Raw genomic sequence first — 20,974 nt, 5'->3', positions numbered from 1 at the left:
GGTGCTTGCGGGCGAAAACGGGGCGCACAGACTCGACGATCGTCCAGTTCCTCTTGTCGTTTCTTTCTCCTCAATTAGTAAGAATTGATCGCGAGGAGGGTAGTATATTCGATCATTGTTGCCGCTGAGAACTCCCTCTCCCCATCTCCTATTTTTTTTTTTTTTTTTCCGTTCTAGAGAATAGCGTCTCGGTAGCGTTAGGTAAAATGAACCACCAGCACGCAGTTTTTCTGTCAAAACGAAGCACCTGTCGAGGGCATTCTCAAAATTTTAGAAGCGTATGATGAATTGTTGTTGTTTTATCAGAAACGGCGCTTCGATCGTTCACGATATTATATAGTTCCTCGTTGTCTCGACGAACTGCTTCCTTTCCGAAGAAAGAATGCGTTAACTGCCCTGTCATCCACCCTGGAGAGAGTGTTCAATCGTGGGTCGATGATGCGGAGTGTGGTGTGCGACGTTTCTGCTATTGCAAACTTTGCAGGCTCTACGTTTTATGTAGACGTTGCAAACTTTCAAGTGGAAACGTATATATTTTTTTTTCCTGAGCGCCGGCTCCTATCGAGGGAAAAGGTGGTCGCTTTTATTAAATAGTTTTCCGTCGGTTTTGGAGACTGGTCTTGAGATTCCTAACCCCAAAGGGCGACGCTTACCTCCTTTTTTTTCTTTTTTTTTTTATTATTATAGTTCACTTACTCTAGCTGAACTTAAAGAAAAATCTCTAGTGTATTTGTTGAGTGGTGTTCGACGCGAATGATATATAGCTAATTTAATTTATGCGCTCGCAAGAGTTAAGAACGAATACTTAAAAGAAATCATGCGAGAGAACACATGTATGTAAAAAGAAAGGGAAACATTCGAATGTATTAATTTAAATTACGCAAGCAATAACAGCCAAGGCCTTGCGATTATTCAAATGCCTACTGTTTCGGCATAACAAGGGCGATTCAACTATTAATTGCAGTATTATTAAATGTATACAGATTAAATTACACTTACACGCCAACACCTACACAACGGTTTACTTATACACATTAAATACTTCACATTGGATAAGAAGACTCTGTAAATAGTTAGCATGTAATTGATATTATAGGCGACAAGACCTATTAATATTAACATCAAATTTATTTATAGTAAATTTTCCGAAATATCGTACGTTTTTGTGTTTATCAATGACCACGACCTTTCCCTTCTCCTACTTGAGAACTACTATTTTGTTTTATTTTTCTGTTTAAATCGGAAGGAATCCAATAAATTTTTGGTAATTATATACAGAATGTGTATTTATTTACACTACAATCATTGCGCATTGTCTATTGATTACAATATTTAACATTATTCGGCACTCTAATTAGAGTTTTAAATATTTCATCATTTTAACATTAATTCATATTACATAAGAATACTTTTATTACTTAGTTTACTCATAACTTAAGAAAATAGAAGGAAGAAAAAGCTACTTGAATAATTTATTACTCTCTTCAAAGTATATCTGTGATGATAACGATCGTTTTTTGCATTATTCAAGGGTCGAAAAGATTATTTCGGCCGGAAAAATGCGCCAACAAATGCCTTTTTAAATCCGGCATATTTTTCGGAGTGGTCGGACATTTGTGACACTTCAATGGAATACTCAAATGTTGCGCGCTCTCCTCCGATTTCAATTTTTTCAGTTCACCTTTCTCGCGCAACTGATTGCAAATATCTACGATTCGTAAAAAATAACATGTATTTTTTGTTTATTTTCTGTTAATAAGATATAGATACACTTACCTGTTGAATGCAAAAAGAAGGGAGTTGTAAACGAATTCCAATGATACTTGGTCTTTAGACAAGGACTGTTAAAATCTGTACTTATTACATGTAAATGTAATCTCTGCATACTTGGTACTGCATGATATCCAATGCTGCGTGAAATAAAGTAAAATAATATACAATATTACAACATAAAATAACGTTACAGTAACAACTTGTAATACACACAGAAACTCAGATTCTTTATGTTGCCTAGTTAAGTCCTCAGCGACACAGTGCATATGTATCAATAAATCTTCATTTTCTTTTTTTATATGCCATAATGATGGAATGTCTGCTTTTGGTATAATTAAGTAGTGATATTGGGCTTTAGGATATTTATCTTTGATGACAGTTACTTTATCGTCTTCCTTCACTTTATACTGAGGATCTTCCATAGAAACAAGTAAACCCATTGCCCAATGATGCTTCTTTGGAACAGTCGCATCAGATGATATTATTTTTGGTTTGCGTTTCATTGTGATTTCTTGATTTGCACCTTTTGAAAACTGTAATTTCTGTTAAAATATATTACCCATGGTAAAACAAATTTTCTGTGATCATGTGTCCATGTTATAAATAGCATAACACGATATATATAATTAGCAAAATACTAAAAATAAAGAGAAACTCTGAATTAATAGAGTATCATTTTAATTGTATTGTAGTTATTTACTTGCCAGGATAATGCAACGATAAAACCAACTGTTGGTTAAAATTTTTAAGAATTTTAGACTAAAACAAATTAACGTATAAATATCTCCGAGGTTATGTTTGTAATATGATTTGTGTTGTAAGGTACGAAACGTAGATAACTATAAAGAAATTGATTGCGTTTTGCTTGCCAAGACGCTGTTTCTACGTAATTAGCACTATGCATGTTTGAAGATTTTCATTTCTTTCGTACTTGATCAATTTTTGTTCACTATCGAATTTCTGAGAGACGCAATAACGTTAACCAAGTTTGACGTTTAAATACGACAAACTCCGTCACTCGGAATGGTATATTGCGCATGCGTTTGCGCACGTAACCTTCAGCGGTTTTTTAAATTCAAAATTGCAAAATGCTTGAATATACATGAATATTCGGGGAAAGAAACAAACAGCTTAGCGAATAACTTTAGATTTATTTATTTACTCAAATGGAAGGCAATCGATAAATTTGCAACAAATAAAAATAAATAACACTCTCTCTCTAGCAATAATTACGTGATCGTTACTTAAACGTACATTACAATAAATTCATAGATACTTAACAAAAATTATACCTTTTTCTTTTTTCGCATGCTCATACAAAATATGTTCGTGTGATTGTATGCATGTGTGTGTACGCGCGTATTCGTGTTCGTATTACATTACTTTTCATCACTTTTAGTATAACCGCACGTAGCATATCATTACAAGTATATTTCACAAAAACTCTATATACAGACGAGTCTCGTCCCGTAAAATTTTACCTAATTATTTTTTTTTTTCTACTTGTTGTTCGTATGTTCGTTGGACAATACTCTCATACGCTTGATTATACAAACAAAGACACTTTCACGCGTTTCACGGCAGACTATCAGATTCGCACAGCCTGACAAATCAATCAATCATCGATAGATTTCATGATTCATGATTCGAAGAAGAATTTACAACAGGATTGCAATGCTAAGCAACGATGATTGCTGCGATGCGTTAGAAAAAAAAAACAAGAAAAAAGGAAACAAAAAAGATGAGGGATCGTACGTTATATGGTGACGTTGATGGCGCTGGTCTTTCGCTCGTTTGTCGTCCCTTACGCGCGATTAAGTATCGCGACTGTTTTATCCTAAATACATTCGTACAGCAAGCCAAGTTTCATGGGCGACATATCGGCGGTACACGTGACTCTAATTTACGTATGATACAATATTTTACAACACGATACAAACTTTTATTGTCATGGCAACGGGTGATACAATTACAATGACGAAGCGATACGCGGTGGCAAGGGGATTTTTTGGCACGACTTTTTACCCCGATCTACGCACCATGTTCTCCCTATCATTCCCGTGGGAGTACACTACTTATTTTCCCCATATTTTCCTTCTCGCGCTATATGGAATTTAAATGCAGAGTTAGTAGCGTAGTTAGAAAGCGATATCGGTTACATTCGATCGAACAAATGAGATGCAAATGGAAGCAGTTTCAACTTAAATGCACGGATTTTGAATTGTGTTTGGCCGGAAACGCGAGAGGGCGCTGCAAGTCCGTGTGTCGAGTTTCGTTTTCGAACACACTTGTGCCTTGCTCACTCATTTTTCATTCGTAATTACGATTCAATCGTGTGGTGAATTTCCGTGAAAATGTTTCAAGGTGAGAATATTTACAATTCGGGTCGATCACGGCCGAACGTTAAAGTGAGAATTACAACAAAATGAGGATGCGCCGCGAACTGATTACTTCGACGAGTGTTCTACGAGGAGCATGGTGTCTCGGGGCTTGTGTGATGTTTCTCTATTGCATGTGAACATTGGAATGTTGCATATTTTTGCTGCCTCGTTGTGCGATATGGGGGTGAAGGATGACGGTATGTATTTGCTTGCCAGTGTGCCACTTTCTATCTATGTGAAAATATGGGATCGCGCCTAACCGAATCGACAAAGCATTTTTCCACTTGCCGAATACGAATTTGTCTGTGCCGTCTATAAAAATTGACAGACATATTCTGTTTACCTTGACAAAGGATAAAATTACGAGCTAGAGAAATCGAAATCGATTGCTTTGCGATTCAATCGTGGATACATCTCGAGGATAATTGATAGCTTTAAGGAGGGTTTTCAATTAGCACCATCGCTGATCACATACGCTGACACTGTTTCGACGCACTCACGTACATTTTCACGCTAAACAACACTGTACTCATTCAACACTTTCGCTCTCTATTACCGATTTAGGCAGTGCGATCCTTTATCGTTACGTTGGCGTACGAAGTCACTTGGTTCTGCAAAGAACATCTCAGAAAACTGCAAGGCGTTTGCTTCTCCTTTTTTTTTTTCTGTGTTTGATTCGTGTAACAATATCTTTGACACCGTCCGATTTAAATGAACGTAGCTGCGTCTCCGTTCGATTGAACGTGCAGCGTAAAGTATCGGCGTGAGGTCGAAAGTTTCGATCGGCCAAACAAAATTCTGAGACGAGTTCTTCTTAACTTTTGCACAAGTTCATGAACAAAAGCGCGGCTCGTGGTACGCGTAGCTTCGATCTCTTGCTCGTTTGGAAACATGGAATGTCACAAAAAAACAACAAAAAAGATTCGTAAAGGGAAAACGAAGAAACAGGAGAACCGCACGATACCCTGACATCGGTACACCTTTTGTCCGCAGCCATTCCCGAAAATTTCTATGCGATCGTTGATTAAAATATATGTACGTGTAACCTCTAACATCACATGCTCTGCCTTAGAAAAAAAATTATACATAGCTGTGCGGGAAAGCCGTCGAACTTGCTTTCTTATGGTTTTCCTTTGCCTTGTTCTTTTCTTCCATTTCTCTTTTTCTTTTTCAAATCAAATTTCCTTTTTCTTTTTTTTTTCTTTTCTTTTTGTTACACGAACGCGTTATTGCTGTCAAACTCAACGTACACTGTATTTTACATGTATGCATATGAATACGTATATTTATACATACATATGTATACAGCCGTTTCACAACCGTTGCAAAAGTATATTCATTTCCTCGACCAATAAGTATTCCGATTATAGCGTTGCAATTGAATATGCTAGTGTTTTCAGAGGAGCGGGGTCTGAGGGAAACGGGGCTGAAAGGGAGAAGCATACGAGGAAAACAGATATGAACGCAGCTTTCCCGTCTTCCTGCTTAACACACACGCTATTTCGCAGTTATTAAAAACTCAAGCAACACACGACTGTAGACTGGATAGTAGAAACTAGCTAAAAACGCTCGTAAGGAGATTCTTTGGAGAATTTTGAAGATATCGTCGTTGTATTGTTATCATTGTTATTTCCGGTCGCGGGAAATTCGTCGTCTCGTCGTTTCGTCGACCTCATCTTCATTCCTCTCGAACGACCGATCGTTCGATCGATTCGTTCGAAACACTCTCCGAGTTGTCGATCGTTAAGATCTCGAGTAACCGCGATCAGAGAAAAAACCGCGACAACGCACGATCGATCCGATGAAACGGAAGAAACGACGGGTTCTATGCACTGGTTCTCATACTGACCGAGGAAGACCAAAGTTATTATTCGTGCACCGATGACAATTATCCTCTGTTATACAAAAACCCCTTAGAAACGATTGCTTCGCGGTCTCGTTCTCACCCTTGCGTTCTCTCACGCCACGATCCTCTCTCTCTCGCAATTCCACGCACATTCTTTTTCACTGTTTTCAATTACTCACCTATAAAATTTCGATTTCGCGAAAATTACATATAGCTAGTTACACTTCTAGTTCTGTTCTCGTAAGAAAGTTCTCCGCTCGATACCGAGAAACGTAAGTCGCGATACGCGCGTAAGTACAACTTGTTCGAACGTCCACGGGAAATTGCACAGCGAATTGCCGATCCCGAATTGCTGGGTTGGAAAACAGGGCAAGCGACTGCAAAGTGAAAATTACGATTCGTAGAAAAAATGCACCAAAATCAGTCACAGATCGATCGCAACACGCGTGGCACATTTGGCCCTGCCACGTAACCGATTGTCCCTGTGTGCCTCCCGCTGGATCCTTTTTCCCGTTTCCCGTTGACACGTGGATTGATTAAGTACACAAGGCCGAGCTCCGAGAAAGGATCTCGGGCTAGGTCGCGAAGTCGACTTTGTCCCAGGTTAGCGACAAGTCGGACGACATCTTGAAGTCGGAGTCTTCCATGTTGAAGAGATCAAACGGATCTTGACTACTGGCTAGCAACGGGTCGTAAATGTCGGTGCCGCTGGACAGACTGGTCGGCGGGGCTGGCTGATGACTCGATATCGTCGTGGACGAGGTCGGGGGCGACTGTGGCATCAGTGAGTCCAGCCAGTCGGGATCGTCCATGTCCATGGGCATGTCGCCAATGTCCATCAGCTCCTGAGGTGCTTCCATCTTGACACCCAGGTCGCAATCTAATTGGCTGAAGTCCATTGTGTCGAGAGTCTCGAGGTCCAACTCGAGCTCCTGAAACGAAAATTAGACACTTTCGTGAGTTTCAACGGGAGCGAAGAGTGCTCGGTTCGCAATTGGGCATACCTTGAGGTCTAAATTCGCGTTGTCCGACGACGTTACCTCTTGAGGAGGTTGAGGATCCGGCGATGCTTGCTGGGCGGACTGCGGGCTGAGAAGCATCGCGGCGTCCAGATCGGCCTCCGAGGTCAACAGGTCTGCGTTGAACGACGAGATCTCTTCCTGCTGCTGTAACTGTTGTAACGAGGTTGGCAGCTGAATAGAGAAGGTCGCCAGAGGCAAGGGAGGCGGTGGCGGTGGCGCCGGCGCCGGTGAACTCACGCAATCGCTCTGGGAAACCTCCATCGCAATCGGGCTGATCGGACTGATTGGACTAGCAGCGGTAAAAACCAACGAGTGCGTCTGGCTGTCCGCTGGCGCTGTGAACACCAAATTTTGTTGGAGCTGTCTGTTGGGTGTCGTCGGTGTGGCTGGATCCTGCGCGGCGCTCGGTGGTAGCTCGCCGTTCTTGATCAGGATCTCCAGCACGTCGTCCACGACTTGACTCTTGATGTGACTCTTTTGCACCGGTTCGATTTTAACCTGAGAATCGAAGTGGAACCGCCATTGTTACATTTCTTTCTCGGCCGCCGTGCAATTTAAAAGCAAAAATGTGGTCTTACCTTCAGAAGCTTCGCTGCCTCGTCGTACTGAGGAGGCGGTGGTTTCCCATCCTCCGTAGTAACAGTTTGTTGTTGTTGTTGTTGTTGTTGTTGCTGAGCCTGCGCCTGCGCCACCAACGCGCTCAGCAACGAGCCATTTAATTTCGTTGGCTTGGGCAGGTTGAAGACTATCGCGGCGGGTATTTGCACGGTGGCGCTGTTCTTCGTTTGATTCTTCTTATTATTAATCGCAGTTAGGGTCGAAGAATCCAGAATGGCAGTAGTGTTATTTGGTTGCGCCTGTAGAAACGCAGCGAGACTGGCTTTCGCGTTCAGCTGCTGGAACGTAGCGTGTTGTTGTTGCGTTTGTTGTTGAGACTGCTGTTGATTCTGCTGCTGCTGTTGTTGTTGTTGTTGCTGCTGTTGCTGCTGCTGTTGTTGCTGCTGCTGCTGCTGCTGTTGTTGCTGCTGTTGCTGCTGCAAATGTTGCAACTGCTGCAAATGCAACGCCAGCTGCTGCTGTTGCATCTTGTTCTGAATGTGTTGCTGCAGCACCAACTTCTCAGCATGAACCGTAGACGGCTGAGTCTGGCGAATCTGTTGAAGTTGCTGTTGAGACTTGTATAATTCACGCTGCAACTCCTCTATCCGTTTTCTTTGTTCCTTGATTATGTCGTCTCCTGAAACACGGACTAGATTGTGAAAACACCGACGTGTGTCGCGTTCCGAAAGATTCACTTGCCATAGTTTTCATTCGTTTGTCAATGATTCCGAACTGAATTTTCTACTTTGTATCACTGTAGAATATGTAGAATAAGAAACAGATCGAAGTACCTGGGGGACTCGACGGGTCGTCGTGTTCGCTACCGTGCGGCGAGTCCGTCCGAGGACTGTTCGGCTCGTCCTTGACGGCTGAGCTGGGACTTTTGGCATGGGAGCTCGACTCGTCGGATGTGACCGGCCCCGGCGTGTCCATCAATATGTGGCCCATGTGCGTCACGTGCGGCCCGTTTGAGCTAGACGTCGAGTTGCCGCTAGACGATTCCGTGAACGGCTTTAATCTCTCGATCAGCTGTGGCTTCGAGCCAGACACTGGCAAATTTCGACGTTTCAACTCCACTTTGAGATCGCTTACTGAAACGATTGCATTTGTCACGGTCAATCGCTGTGGTGGGCGACACTGCCCGTGCTTTGTCACCATCGTCTATTCCTGGCGATAATTAATCTATCGAGCCGAGGCCCGTCTCGAATCGTCAGGCTTACACGGCGAACCTTACCTTTCATGTCCTCCAGCTTGCCCAAAGGCCTCAAGGGCGGCTGTTCCGTGGGGTTGTTGGAGGAGTTGGAGGGCGCGGGGCTTGGCGCGTTCATGCTACTTCCGCTGATGCTGCCAGCGTCGCTGGCGCCGCTGCTGTTCAAAGACAGTGGCTTTTGCGCTGCCGGTAGAATGATCTGAGGGTACTAAACAACAGAACAGACCGGATTACGCAACGTGTCCGGATAGGCCGACGCGAGGTTTGAGTCCGGGCACACGCACGATATATAATTACGTAAAACGCACGAATTGAGTAACCGCCGCGCAGTCTCGTAACTCCGAGCCTGATCTTCGATTATAAATTTAGACGTAATAACGTAATTGCCATGCAAATTGTCGGGGAGAAAGTGCGGCGTTAACGAGACACATCCGGCTGGATTCGTTCGTTCGCTCGCCCGTTTGTCGCTAACGAGGCGAGGAAAGCGGACTTTACAAGCTTCGTAACGTTTCTGTTTCGCCGAGGCGGCAACTCGATCGCTTTCATCGAGGAGAGGCGTACCTTGTGCTGCCATTCGAGCTGCCACTGAAGGAACAACTGCTGTTGCTGAAGGAGAAGCTCGTAGCTTGTCTCGCCAGGCGGTGCCGACCCGAGGCCAGAAGTCGTAGACGACACCGAGGTCTTCTGCGCGTTTGGCGGCCCCTGAGAACAATCATCGCGTTTTCGAGTTAAACGGCGCTCGGTCTGTCATTCATTCGGCCTAACGGCTTGATCGCGAGATCGTCGTGTTCCATTCATCGCGACACGCGCGTCTGTCGTTCTTTCTAGATCAACGAAAGCAGACGAACGAAATTGAGAGAAGCAAAAGAAGAAGAAGAAGAAGAAGATGAAGAAGAAAAAAGAATTTTCGACTCTCTCGAAAGAAGAAAGACGATATAAAATCGAGGAGAAAAATCAAGTTGGCGATCGGAAGGAGGGGGAGCCAAGACACGAGTGATAAATGACACATCGAGATGTGTGTTCCGCGCCCTCATTTGTACGCGCATTCCCGGTTCGCTTTCACACCAGCGCGCGTCGGCCACGCCATATCCCGAATGTTTCAGGAGCGTAGCTGGGCCTTTTGGCACCTATCGCGAACTCGACCGCCCTCCCCCCACTCCCCCACCCCCTGTACCCCACGGTCCCAATTCTCCCCCAGTCCCGAACTGTCTGGACCCTTCCTCCCCTCCCCCCTCCCCCCATGGAACCGCTTCTTCACCGCTGCCTGGCTTCCTCGCTCTTAGGTGCAATTAGCGCTCGAATTACTCAGAGCTAACGAGGTGGGCCTCGGGCCCCAGGCCCTTCGAAAGATCGCGAGAGTTAATCACCCGATACGATCTCCTTCTGCGTTTCGTTCTTTTCTCTTTGCCTGGATAGAGAGAGGGGGAGGAAAGAGAGAGAGAGAGAGAGAGAGAGCTCGCGGGCTACGGGAGCCGAGATTTACCGGCCGTCTGTATCCCTTTTTACTTTGCTTTTACCCCTACTCCTTCGCCCGCTCTTACTCTCTTCCTTTTTTTTCATCGGCCATTCTCGTCTGCTTTCTTTCCTCCCCTTCGTCGTTTTTTCTTCCCCTCTTCCCTTGCTTCTTCTTTCTCTTGTTCTCTCTTGCTTCTGCCTCCCTCCCTCCAATCTTTGTTTCGTCTCTCTCGTAAATCTCTTTTTCCTTTTTTTCTCCCGATTTTTTCTCCTTCTTTTTTTTTCTCTCGAGTTTGAGATATTTCGTTTCCATCTTTCTTTTTCTCATCCCTGCCAACGGCTCGGGTACAGCCGATACAGGACAGCCGATACCTCGGTTTTTTCGTTCGCGGAGAGTCGAAAAACGTTGAGAGCTGATTTTTTAGCGATAACGTGACGTTTTCACGCGTGACGACGAGAAACATTATCGGCGAGTTTAACGTTTAGTAATATATATATATATATATATATATAATTGCACCTTGCTGACGTAAAAGCCACACGTTCACGCCCACACTTACAGCCGAGAGAAATGCAAACAGAATCAAGAGTGAAAGTGGCAAACGTCTGCGTTCTCTCCCGCGTACGTTATGTCGCTCGTGCACCGTGGCGCAACAACGCGCGTGTGTCTCTATACTCGCGGAGTGCTCAATGGGAAGTGACCACTCTTGGCGTATAGTTGTACCAAGAACTCGACACGAAAGAAACTCTAAATGACAAACGAATAGAAGGAACGAAAGAGGGAGAAACTCACTTTGTACTCGTGAAACTTGATGGTACGAGTCTTGGGCTGGCTCTTGGTCTTGGACTTCTTCCTGTTCTTATCCTTGCCGGGCGCGTCGCTCCTCTGACACGCGGAGGTGGCTATGGGGCTCGGTTGCGGCCTGGGGGTGATGGCGGCGGGCGGTGGTGCCGGTGGCGACGCTATCGAGATATTGGAAAGGGGACTCAGGCTGGACGTGGTCGAGCCCAAGGACATCGGGCTCGGCGCCGGCGCCAGCGGTAGGAGGGTCGTCGACGGACCGTTCGTCTGACTCGCCTGTTAACAGAGATCGTTGCTTTTTTCACTCCGTGGAATCCTCGATTAATCGGCTAACATCGGTGCGTTGCCGATTTACGAGCAGCGCTTAACGTCCGACGTAAATCTATTTTTGCCGTGTGCCCCGATGCTTTTTCCCATCGTCGTCGTCGACGTTCCCCCGTTTATTGTCTCGAAAAATGTCTTTCTTTCGCCCGGGGAGGGCACGCCGCGCCGTTATCGTCCATCTACATCGACCGATAAATCAACCTTCCATCGAGCATCGGGATTTACGCGCTTTTCGAGCTACGCTCACCTGCGTGGAAGCATGCTGCTGATTGTGTTGAGCCTGCTGTTGCGACTGTTGTTGCTGCTGCTGATGATGTTGCTGATGATGTTGCTGCTGCTGCTGCTGCTGCTGCTGCTGCTGCTGTTGCTGCTGCTGCTGCTGCTGCTGTTGAGAACCGACCACGGTATTGCACAGTTCCGCGAACGTTTGTATCGTTGGCTCGTTCGACGCCTGTTGGAACACCGGCGACGTGGACGAGACCACCACGGCACCGCCGGTCGTTGGAATACTAAGCGAGACGGTCACTATCCCAGCGGAGGCAGCCGCCGTTTCCAAAACGTCCGACCGGGACTCCAGCTGCGGCGAGGGTGCACCCTCCGAGCTCTGCGAGTCATCTTCGAAGGTGATGTAGTGATCCGGGTGCTGAGGCTTCGTCACTTGACCCTCGCAGGTGGCCTTGAAGGGAATGTGACCCTCTGGCCGGAGAACGAGAACAAAGACGGGATCATTCTCACAATCACAGCGAAACGCAGAGAGCTTTCGTTGGAAACGAAACGAACGAGCAAGTAAAGTAATTTTAAAATTACATTTACGCCTTTCGCGAAGATTCTCAGAAACGCGTTCTCTTTACAAACCTCTTTGCCGGAGAGGTTATCGATCAAGATACGCGAAAACGCGAAATGTATAAGATCGGGTTGATGCATGCGCTCACCTTTGACCGCCCTCTCAATAGGCTCCTCCGTGTGGAGAATGTTTTTCTGGATGAGCTCGAGCGGTCCAGGTCGATGACTGAGCTGGTCGTTCAGCTGGTCGGCCAACCTGGCCTTCTTCAGCATCCGTTGCCTCTCGGCCAGGCTCGGGTCCACGTGACCCACATCCTCGAGGATATGCTGCCTAACCAGCTCCTCTCGGCCCGGTCTCTGCTGGATCTTCGCCTTCAGCAGGTCACCGGTCTTCGCCCGTTCCAATTGCTTCCGTTGCTCGTGGAACGCCGGCGGTGTCTTCAGAGCTATGGCAATATTATTGTTTGTTAAGTTCCATGTTACCATCTCCAGAGCCTATTTGTCACGTTAACATTGACTAAATATACCGTAGGATATACATACGTGCCGATATGGGGGTACTCGATCGAAGGTACGCGATCGCGTTCAGAGTTTCTCTACGCAGGTGCCGTTTCCGCGTGGAAACGCGTATTTAGAAATCTCTCGCGTTTCTCCGCCAATTTGTTTGCCATTCTATCGTATCGGGTATTTTAAACAACGGCGGCTACGTTTTATCGACGATTTTAATTTTAGACGGTGTTAAAGCCGCCTTACGAAGGAAGTATCGCTAGGTATTTCCAGCTCCAGTTAAAGAAAAAAAAAAAAAAAAAAGGAAAAAACTCTGACTGTCATTCCGTCGCGGCGGAATTAAAATCTCGAAGAGAAGAAGAGGAGGAAGAAGAAGAAGATTTTATTCGCCGTCGGAGACATTTAAATCACGACTCTCGCGACACTACGAGCTTTCATCGAGCTTTTCCTCGAGAGCTGGCGTCGATAGCCGAGACGAGCCAACTCGTGGCCCCTCGGCGAAGGGCGCGCATCTAATAAAAGAACCAGCACCGAATGAAAAAGCACTTTCGAAGCTTTTAGGATATGTCCTCCGACGCATGCTGCACGCATCAATTTCCGGGCCGCAGCGACGGCCCTCGAAGGTCTGGCCGCGTGGCGCCATTTTGGTGTCAACGTCAAACGCCTCGTCTCGACATTCCTCCACGCCATTAAGTCCCCGGATAAATGATCCCCGAAGCGTTTTCCCTACGTGAGCACCGTGGCCACTATTTCCGGACGGAGCGCCGCGCAGACGGCGGTCGCTTCATTACTCGGAATAAAAGGCTCGCGCCACCTACGGTGCGCCGACGTGGAAATGGAAATGTGGGAACACGTTGCTCACACTCTCTCACCCCGGATTTCTGACTTTCGAAACCGGTGAATTTCGATTCCATTCTTTCGTGCTTGCATCTACAAAATCACTCAACTTTGTCACGATGGCCACTTGAAAGCATTTGTCAGATTTTACAGATCTGTGAAAATGGTATCGAGATCGTTTGGCCAATCATTACTCGAGGCGATCACGTAACGCATGACGTTCGTTTTGTCTACCAAAAAGTGCATTCCGTGCGCGCCACGACGAATGAATCGTCGTACGCGCAGTAAATACGAAAAGGTACAATTTGCGCTTTATTGAACGATTAACAACGTCACGGAGATTGTCGAAAGCATTTCAAATGAAAATTAAAATATTTATGACGCATCGACTTCCATTGGAGAGAGCCCATCGTCACGCACATATGACGGGAGTCACATGTGCAATTATTTTCTGAATTAAAGAATGAACAAAAACGAACAAAATTTGTAACGCCACAACTAACAGTACTGTGAAATAAGAACTGTACTTTTCAACGATTATCCACATGGTCCAGCGTCATATATCTGTGACACGTTGAAAAACTAGATTTACACACTCACGAAATTTTAATGCTATCCAAATAAAAATTTGCAATTTTGCAGAAGTATAAGTACCGAGCCGTGGAATTTTTTCTTTTGTGCGGCGAAAAAGCATCTTTCAATGACCGCCACGCCAGTCTTGACGATTTAATATAATACGAGTACACTGTGCTACATTTTTTATTAATACAATATATAGTGTTTTAATTAAAATCTTTAATCGTTGAACAGTGCGTTTTTTATTTCACAATATTGTGAAGTTTATTTAGTTATGATGTTCCAAGTTTTCCAGTCGACGATATTCATCCTATTTTACTTGTTCAAATATTTGAAGCACTCCGATCACCATTGTTTCCGCATCGAGGAGTCATGGAAAGATAGAATTTTTTGTTTAATATCGCGTATACTCGTCATTTTGAAAAAAATTCTTTCCTTTGCTATTTATTGCAAAATTTACGTATATTTGTAGTTTCAGCACATTTTAGAATATTTCAAGGCAACGAAACAAACGAAGAAAATATGCACTTGAAAGTAACGGGAATTTTGTTATCCTACGTGCCACGTTAATGAAATTAAAAATTTTTCAACGAAACGCCGAACAGAATTTATCGTTCTATTATAATTTAACTCAATCTTGCAGCAAGTGTTTTCATCGAGTGTGCTCGTTATCGTCTAGAAATGATCGAGCACATTGGCAATTGCATTCTCAAAAATAAAACAAAGACACCGCCTAACGGTGTTAAAAAGTCAACCTAACCGCGCCGGAAGTCGGCGAGCCGCGAATTGGAAAGGAAGAACGCGAGCGCGAAGAGACAGGGCGGACACACAGTCTTCGCGATTGCGTAGGAAATGCTAAAATTAACCGAGCGATTCGAATCAATTAGGCCTTTCCAACATCCAACACCCTCGGGCAAAGCCGAGGCTCGCGGCTTTTGTTTCGCCCACGCGATGTTTGTTAGCGAAACCCGCCGCGCGGGTGTATCGATTGTGCATACTCTCGCGCGAGCCAGCTGTGACCCAATTGTCTAGTTTCCATCTCGCGAACGCGAGTAAATCGCCTGACCGGTGTGAACACCGAATGCACAGGTTTTCGAGACTTTGCTCCGAACGATCATAAAAATAAACGACCGAAACGGCGACAAACGACAGAACCCGATTCTCGGCTGTCACGCGCGCGCTTTTATATATACACGTGCGTTACGTTGTCGACCCAACGCTCATCCCGGGATATTCGATTATGAGAACGAATTCGAAACGGCCACGATCCCCACGTAGCACGCTCGAGCCTTCTTCTTCGACGAAATTCGACGAAAAGTCAACGAAATCCGGTTAACTCGGACCGTTGTTTATAAAACCAACGCCAATTTATTTCCGACTCGGCGTAAATAACAATATTACAGTATTCTGCTATCCGAATCGGCCGCCGTTCCGTTCCCGCTCATCAATAAACTCTCGTCAAAGCGTTTCGAATCGTTTAGAGGCGCATTCGGCACCTTTAAATCATCGGCGTCTAGACGCAACAAGAGCGGCAATCGAGACGCGGGATTTACGAGCGCGGCGATCGAAACAATCACAGCTGGGCGACGATCCGAATCAACGCGACGCGTTGAAGTTCGGAGGATCTTGTTTGTTCGGCCTACTAAACGCCTACTAAGATTAAGATCCGGAGCAGACGTTGAGATTTCCACGCGGATCGCGGAGTGGAGAACGTTCGCGCAGAAAACACTCGAATCGCGTGCCATTTCCACGATCACGAGCTACGGCGACGTTCTCCGCGTGGCTTGCGAAACGCTCGATTTAGATCCCCGTGGATTCTCTCGCCGTGAACGAGCCGGCGACTACTCGAGAAGCTGTTTCTTAGAGAGGTTGGTTCATTGGCGAGGAATCGCGGCGAGCGTGGGCGCATTGTATAATATAATAAGCGCGCGCGTCCGGAAAATTTCGCCGGTTATGCAACCGCGCGTTTCCGTGTGAATACCAACCGCGACGACCAGGCGAGGAACAGCTGCGAGCGTGGATCGCTTAGCTCGTCATTGTTCGACTTCTCGATCTTGCTTCGGCGCGTGTTTCGCGTTAGCGTAAGGATATTTCGTCCGATGAATTGTAAATGCAGTGTAAATATTTTCGCAACGGCGTTCAAGTCGAAGAAGGGAAATCTATGAACGACTCGATAGCCAGTTCTCGCTTTGATTCGTTAAATGAAAACTTTGACTGGCCGGTTAAAATTAGAGCCCCCCCCCCCCCGTTCCCCGGATTCGGGCGAAGTTAGCGCGCCTCGCGATCTGAAATTAATCGCGCGATGTAAACAGATTTACGTCATTGCGGACAAGTTCCTCGAAGAAGAAAAAGGTTTTGTCACGCGCGAGATCTTCGACTCGTGGAAGTCGTAAAGTCGAAGCGGATTTCTACTGGATTTCTCGCGATCAACTGGATGCATTTTCTATGCACATTAGCTCATTATTATATGTTACAGTAGTTTGTTTTGCGCGAGCGAATCGTGAGAAAATTCGATGCCGTAGAAACAGATTACTCTTGCGAAATTATTGGCGAATTCTGTTCGAATAAACTCCATATTAATGTTTAACTTTTCAATTAACAGTCATCTCGATCATTCTGCATATTTTCTGCTTTCAACTATCGAAAGCTACTTACTCTTGCGAACTATTATGCAAATTATGTTTGAATCAATTTCTGAATCAACGTTCAATTTTTCACCTCGATATTTCGCAAATTTTTTACTTTGAACTATTTATTTTTCTAAAGCTAACTATTCCAACTATTTATTATTTTACTATACATGTACTGTTTACTATTATTACTATTAACTATTTTCCAACTATTCCAACTATAAAGCCAGCGTCTAACTATTTATTTTTCTAAACTATTGGCGAGTTATGTTCGAATCAACTCTGAACTTAACGTTCAACTTTTCAACTGACAGTCACCTCGTGTACATACATTTTTTGCTTTGAATTTGGTGTTTGAACCGATAGCAACGAGAGCGGAGTTTCGTCTTGCTCGTTATCGATCCAACGGGAAGATCACACGCGCGATTGATCGTATACGTACGCGGGCACGTCAATTTAAGGTACTTTAGGAAGTCGCTCCGTGTCCCAGTTACTTCCTTTTACGCGGTTGGCCGAGCCATCACAGGCAATCGCGCGGCAATTAAGTTGTAAGTGGATTAATCGGCCGTTACCGCGGTGAAAAAAAAGAAAAGAAAAAAAGAAAAGAGAAAAAGAACGCGACACATTGACGAACTTGTTGAATCTAACTCCAAGTGGCCTCTCGAGCCGGGCAAATAAATTTGTCCGATCGGACAGGATCGTTTCCCTTCGTTCTTTTACCGGCCGCTAAATACCATAGACGAGGAACTCTCTGACTTTGGCCAAGGTTTTTGTCGCAGCCTGCCACTCTCTAAACTTTTAATTGAATCTAACCTCGAGAGTTACGTCTACGCTCGAGAGAGCTCGTCCACCGCTCTGAAATCTTTGCGACCGATCAAATGAGCAGAAAAACGTTCGCGCGCGAATATTCGATCTCACGGCTACAAGCTAGCGCGACAATTTCGCGCAAAAATCGAGACCCGGCGAATTCTACGGTAAAAGAAAAGTCGATGAAAATTTTCATTAGCGTTGCGTGGAGTTACTTACATGGCATGATACCTTGCGCAACCAGCTGATTGATGGGCCGCCTCAGCGTAAGCTTCACCTTCAGCGCTGCAACAGAGAAAACAAACGTGTCTTTTACGATTTCTCTCTCTCTCTCCTTTTCTTGACGACGTTATCTCTTCTCCACGACCCCCTTAGTTTAATTCCATGCTTATGCCTGTCGTTAAACTATCAATTTTTACGTTCGATCAACGTAACGTTCCATCTCGATCGAACGGTCGATCTTTGTCGCAGTATTTCATCTCGTTCAGTCGTTCGTATTTCGGAAAAAGCGAAGGGACTCTCGCGGAACAGCCGCGGCGTTTCACCAGTAGGCAGTTCACCAGCTCGTTCTATAAAAATCGGATGATCAAAGTCGATCGCGTGGCCATTTCTCGGTAGCCGATATTTTCTTTCCGCGTGCGGTCTAAGCTGTTCCATATGGCGCGACCCGGAGCGGAAAGTAAAAGAAACAGAATCTCAGCACGGCGAGAGGGGAGAGATTTCTTTTAACCCCTCGAAATGGTTAATTGGACCACACCGCACGCGCCTCGTTTCCTCGTCTTTCCAGCAATTTTTCGGCCCCGATAATCCAAGAACGCCACGACATCTCCTTCGTTTCGTTTCGTTATCTCGGTACACGAAACTTGGCGATAAGTAGCTCTTGGCCGAAACACGCCAGCCGGATACACCAGGTGTAACGGGATTTGCATACCGTACCATGGTTACGTTTCGCCTGCGTTTCGCGAGAAAGCTCGTTCGAAAAATGGCGGACGATCCTGATGTACCATGTAGGAGGGTCAAGCGTACGAGGCAGAAGACACACAGTGGTGATCGTAAAGTCATCATTTTCGGCTGAGTTTCCTCCGCTGAGTTTATTCTTTTCGCCACGACACGAATCATTAGGTTTGTTTACCGTGTTGTATTTCGCTTCGCTGAAATATAAGAGGAATAACCAGTCGTGTATCCCGGCGGTGACTAATCCACCTTGTCAGCTCTAAACATAGAGAATCCCTCACCTGTTTTCCACCTAAGGCAACTTGTAGCGTCCAAAACTTCATGTGTAACGATCGCCGATCGAAAGAGAACCGCTCTGTGGCGCGAGCTAGCGTGCGGTGGATCACGAAACAGATTCATAGTTAGCGGTCGCGACGTTATTATCGGTGAAGGTTTTGGAACGAGTACCGGGCGTTGGCGCAAGAATATCAACCACTTGCGTCGGCAACCGATTGCGGACCGTAACGAGTGAACAAACAATAATTCGTCGCTTTCTTTTCCTTTTGAACTCGTCGGTATATTCAGTGGATAGAAATTATTGATTAGTATATAAATTTATTATTTGTTTTGCCTCTTTTGTTTTACTTAAATATACTTAAAACTGAGAAAATATTGCAATTTTGGAACAAAAAATTCTCGATGTGCGTGGGACAAGAGATTGGTCTAGTTTATATTTCCGTTGGACATTCTTTTGAATGTTTCCTATTAATGTTTGCTAATTCAAGGCTCAGAAGCATCGCGCAAGTGAAGACGGTCACTGACCCGCGAATCTGTTATGTTTAGCGTCCTCTAGAAACTCTAGGTTGGCATCGATCGTTTTATCGATGCTTTAATTTCAATCTTCCAACTAATTAAATGATAGCAGAGCAGTTTTTTTTTATGTTGAGAATGCTTAACTGGCGCGCTTAATTATTTCAGATCTAGGCGATGACAAATATACTCTTACTTGCTGTAACATTGAGTTCAATTATAACAAAATGATAAACTTTTTTTTGGCGTTTCTTTGAGAAATTTTTAATTTTATTGATATTCACGGTATTTACAGGACTTGATGTTTTATTTTTTGAAAATGAAAAGTTGTTTCATTAAAAATTCAAAATTCAAAAGTTTAAAAAGAAGTAAAAAAAAGAAATCGAAGTTAAAATGCTTAGAGATTCAACTTGTTTTTAGAGAGAAACATTCTAAAATGTGTTAAAATTACAAATATATATAATTTTTTTACTCAAATTTTACGACAAATAACCACTCAGTGAATTTTTACTCGACATTAAACAAAAAAAATTCCATCTTTCCATGACGAGTATACTCGACATAAATTCTTTGAATCTAATTGGCTAGAGCCTAACTAGCCCGTTCTAACAAAAATAGACTCGCTTATAATTTTCAACCGATATCACAGAAAATATTATACAACTTCCAATCAAAAATGTACAATTTTTCGCACGTCGTAGAGAACTGTGAGCAAAATTCAGACGGCGAATCAAAATCTTTAAAGTTTTTCGCGAATTAAGATCGTCTCGTTTCACTTTCGCAAGAAGTCAGACACAAGACAAGTTCACAGTCCAGTACTCTGAGCATTACACACACTTTTGAACATCCAGAAGCCACGTACATACTCAGTACAGAGTATGTACGTAGCTGGCACAGCCACGAGTAAGTCGCATCGTTAATACACAAGAAACAGGGAGTTCGGGGCTACGATTCGTAGCGGGCGATTTGGCGACCGGCTAATTAAGGGGGCGATCACGATGGATCGTGATTCGGGAATCCGGGGGAGCCGGGGTTCGCAGATCAAAGGTCGACGAGAGGAGCACGAAACGAAAGAGCGGGCGAAGAGCGTGGCGTGGATCGCGGGCCCGACTACAAATTAACACACAAAGGGCCCCCGGTTATAAATACGCGGAGAGGACGCGCGGGTCAGATTGCATAAATTGCCGGCGTAAAGAGGAACAAAACCGCGGGGGCCGCCGCGCAATCTGAATTCAAAGCAGCTCACGGCAGAAAAATGTCCGCCACCCCTCTCGGTTTATTGGCCCGTGCCACGAGGATTCCTTTGCCGTCAGTTTTTTCGTCTTTCCACCGCCGAGCTTCGATTCTCTACCGTGCCATCGAATCGCCAAGCATCGATCGCTCACACTTCTTCGCGGCTTCTCGCGTTTCAACGTTGCGTTCGAAATATCAACTACTTCTTAACTCTTTCTGTTGTAGCTCGCATAACGAGTGAGTGGATTGTTTCATTAGTCATTCGTTAGACGTTTATACACAGGGTGTTTCGTAATTTGTGGGACCCACTTCGGGAGCTGATTGCACGCCTAAAAATAATGAAAAGAAGTCATATAAATATATGTCCTATCTGTCTTCGTTTATGAGATATAATGAATTTTATAAACAGAGCAAACTCTTAATAAGCTAGTTTTACCAGGGATGG

The 20,974-nt window shown here is 44.8% G+C and overlaps 2 protein-coding genes across 7 annotated transcripts in view; both read right to left on the bottom strand.

Moving 5' to 3' along the window:
- Nucleotides 1-1,268: 1,268 nt before the first annotated feature.
- On the bottom strand, nt 1,269-2,802 carry LOC122535622 (aprataxin). Of its 3 annotated transcripts, none has more exons than XM_043667317.1 (4): nt 2,474-2,802; nt 1,987-2,315; nt 1,777-1,910; nt 1,269-1,708 (listed from the first exon to the last, which is right to left on the bottom strand). In XM_043667317.1, exons 2-4 carry the CDS (start codon nt 2,274-2,276, stop codon nt 1,527-1,529), a joined length of 606 nt encoding a protein of 201 aa, XP_043523252.1. In that variant the 5' UTR covers nt 2,277-2,315; nt 2,474-2,802; the 3' UTR covers nt 1,269-1,526. The 3 variants fall into 3 exon arrangements, with proteins under 3 accessions (XP_043523252.1, XP_043523254.1, XP_043523251.1); XM_043667319.1 differs by having other exon boundaries at nt 1,987-2,306; nt 2,478-2,802; XM_043667316.1 differs by having other exon boundaries at nt 2,478-2,801.
- A 473-nt stretch (nt 2,803-3,275) lies between these two features.
- The window catches only part of LOC122535620 (myocardin-related transcription factor A-like), a 47,783-nt gene continuing 30,084 nt past the window's right edge, over nt 3,276-20,974 (bottom strand). Inside the window, exons 3-13 of one of the 4 annotated variants that reach the window (XM_043667313.1) lie at nt 17,773-17,838; nt 12,346-12,642; nt 11,661-12,109; nt 11,081-11,365; nt 9,394-9,534; nt 8,857-9,040; nt 8,414-8,713; nt 8,051-8,259; nt 7,601-8,020; nt 7,005-7,520; nt 3,276-6,932 (exon numbers count right to left, since the gene is read on the bottom strand). In XM_043667313.1, the coding sequence (XP_043523248.1) occupies nt 6,576-6,932; nt 7,005-7,520; nt 7,601-8,020; nt 8,051-8,259; nt 8,414-8,713; nt 8,857-9,040; nt 9,394-9,534; nt 11,081-11,365; nt 11,661-12,109; nt 12,346-12,642; nt 17,773-17,838 (3,224 nt within the window). In that variant the 3' untranslated portion in view covers nt 3,276-6,575. Of the gene's footprint in view, nt 6,933-7,004; nt 7,521-7,600; nt 8,260-8,413; nt 8,714-8,856; nt 9,041-9,393; nt 9,535-11,080; nt 11,366-11,660; nt 12,110-12,345; nt 12,643-17,772; nt 17,839-20,974 lie in introns of all 4 variants that reach the window. The other 3 variants (XM_043667314.1, XM_043667311.1, XM_043667315.1) reach the window with 3 other exon arrangements.

This window comes from Frieseomelitta varia, unplaced genomic scaffold (assembly GCF_011392965.1).
Source record: "Frieseomelitta varia isolate USP_RPSP 00005682 unplaced genomic scaffold, Fvar_1.2 scaffold_744, whole genome shotgun sequence".
Lineage (NCBI taxonomy): Eukaryota > Metazoa > Arthropoda > Insecta > Hymenoptera > Apidae > Frieseomelitta > Frieseomelitta varia.
The sequence above is the reverse complement of the archived record's forward strand: the minus strand, read 5'-3'. Positions and strand labels throughout refer to the sequence as shown.

Excerpts from the sequence above, each read along its gene's own strand:
- LOC122535622 (XM_043667317.1), bottom strand. The coding sequence starts at position 2,276 with ATGAAACGCAAACCAAAAATAATATCATCTGATGCGACTGTTCCAAAG. Across the intron at positions 1,911-1,986 it reads CATAAAGAATCTGAGTTTCT|CATTGGATATCATGCAGTAC; the intron begins GTGTGTATTACA and ends TATTTCACGCAG. Across the intron at positions 1,709-1,776 it reads CTTCTTTTTGCATTCAACAG|ATATTTGCAATCAGTTGCGC; the intron begins GTAAGTGTATCT and ends TACGAATCGTAG.